This window comes from Miscanthus floridulus, chromosome 6, assembly GCF_019320115.1.
Source record: "Miscanthus floridulus cultivar M001 chromosome 6, ASM1932011v1, whole genome shotgun sequence".
In the NCBI taxonomy this organism is placed as follows: Eukaryota; Viridiplantae; Streptophyta; class Magnoliopsida; order Poales; family Poaceae; genus Miscanthus; species Miscanthus floridulus.
This window is the reverse complement of record NC_089585.1, coordinates 22,807,951-22,809,371: the sequence shown is the minus strand read 5'-3', so window position 1 is coordinate 22,809,371 and position 1,421 is coordinate 22,807,951. Positions and strand designations below refer to the sequence as shown.

General features: G+C 52.6%; 1 protein-coding gene across 1 annotated transcript; it reads right to left on the bottom strand.

Annotated features, from left to right (window-relative positions):
• Positions 1-501: 501 nt before the first annotated feature.
• Positions 502-807, bottom strand: LOC136460345 (uncharacterized). Its single transcript, XM_066460082.1, has one exon. It carries the CDS (start codon positions 805-807, stop codon positions 502-504), a length of 306 nt encoding a protein of 101 aa, XP_066316179.1.
• Between the last annotated feature and the right edge of the window lie 614 nt (positions 808-1,421).

Below are 1,421 nucleotides of genomic sequence, written 5' to 3'. Positions count from 1 at the left end.
AAAAGGTATGGTTACGTAGCAGTACGAACCATATAGGGTGATGAACGAGGTTGCGAGCTGATCGAACTCTTTCATTACGATATGGTGATAGCCCGAGTAGGCATCTAGAAAGGAGAGAATCTCGCAACAAGAGGTGGAGTCAACTATCTAGTCTATGCGTGGCAAAGGAAAGTGATCCTTTGGACATGCTTTGTTGAGGCCAGTATAATCAACGCACATTCTCCATTTCCTGGTCTTCTTTTTAACAAGAATGGGATTGGCAAGCTAGTCGGAGTGGAATACTTCTTTGATAAATATGGCTGCTAGGAGTTTATTGATTTCTTTGCCTATGGTCCTACGCCTTTCATCGTCGAAATAGCGCAAGCATTGCTTAGCAGCCTTTGAGCCCAAGATGAGGCACAGCACGTGCTCAACGACGTCCCGTGGTATGCCAGGCATGTTGGATGGCTTCCATGCGAAGACATCACGATTGGCGTGCAGGAAATCGATGAGCTCGCATTCCTATTTGGCCGAGAGTTGGGTCTCAATCCGCACCATTTTGGTTGGGTCGGTGGTGTCGATTCCCACCACCGTAGTTTCCTTGAGCGGGTGGAAGGCCATCGAGGAGTTTAGTTTGTTGTAGTCTGGGACTACTGGGGTCAATGACTCCCCGAGCTGCGGAAGCTCGGACGAGTTGATGACCGCGGTGGCGAGCTCAAAATGCTCGTGGTCGTACCTGAAGGCATGCAAAAAGGCACTGCTCATGGTGATGACGCTGTTCAATCCTGGCATCTTCAGCTTGAGGTAGGTGTGGTTGGGGATTGCCATGAATTTGGTGTAGCATGGCTACCCCAAGATGGTGTGGTAGGACCCTAGGAAGTCTACTACTTCAAAGGTGAGGACCTCTGAGCGGAAGTTGGCTCGGTTGCTAAATGTGACGGGCAAGTCGATCTACTCGAGCGTGTATGCCTACGCTCCTAGGATCACCCCATGGAAGGGAGAGCCTGCCAGGCGGAGTTTTGACCAGAGGATGCGCATGGCGTTGAGGGTGTCGACGTAGAGGATGTTGAGGCCGCTGCCTCCGTCCATCAGCACCTTGGTGAGGTGCTTCTTGCAGACAATGGGGTCGACGATGAGCGGGTAACGTCCTGGTCTCACGACGTGGGAGGGATGGTCCCTCTGATCGAAGGTGATCAAAGATTCTGACCAGCTGAGGAAGGAGGGGACGGCCATCTCGGTGGCGCATGCCTCCCTATAACAGACCTTGGGTTGGCGCTTGGACTAGATGGTGTCAGATCCACCGAAGATCATGATGCATTCCTTAGGGTCGGGGAAGCCATCTTCGTCCTTGCTCGCCGCGCCTCCTTTCTTGGCTACCGCCTCTTTGCCATCTCCTTCTTTTGGCACGCCGGCCTGCCATAGGAAATGTTTGAGGAGCTTGC

What these genes read in the sequence shown, in the direction of transcription:
- LOC136460345 (XM_066460082.1), bottom strand. Translation starts at nt 807, where the DNA reads ATGGCAATCCCCAACCACACCTACCTCAAGCTGAAGATGCCAGGATTG.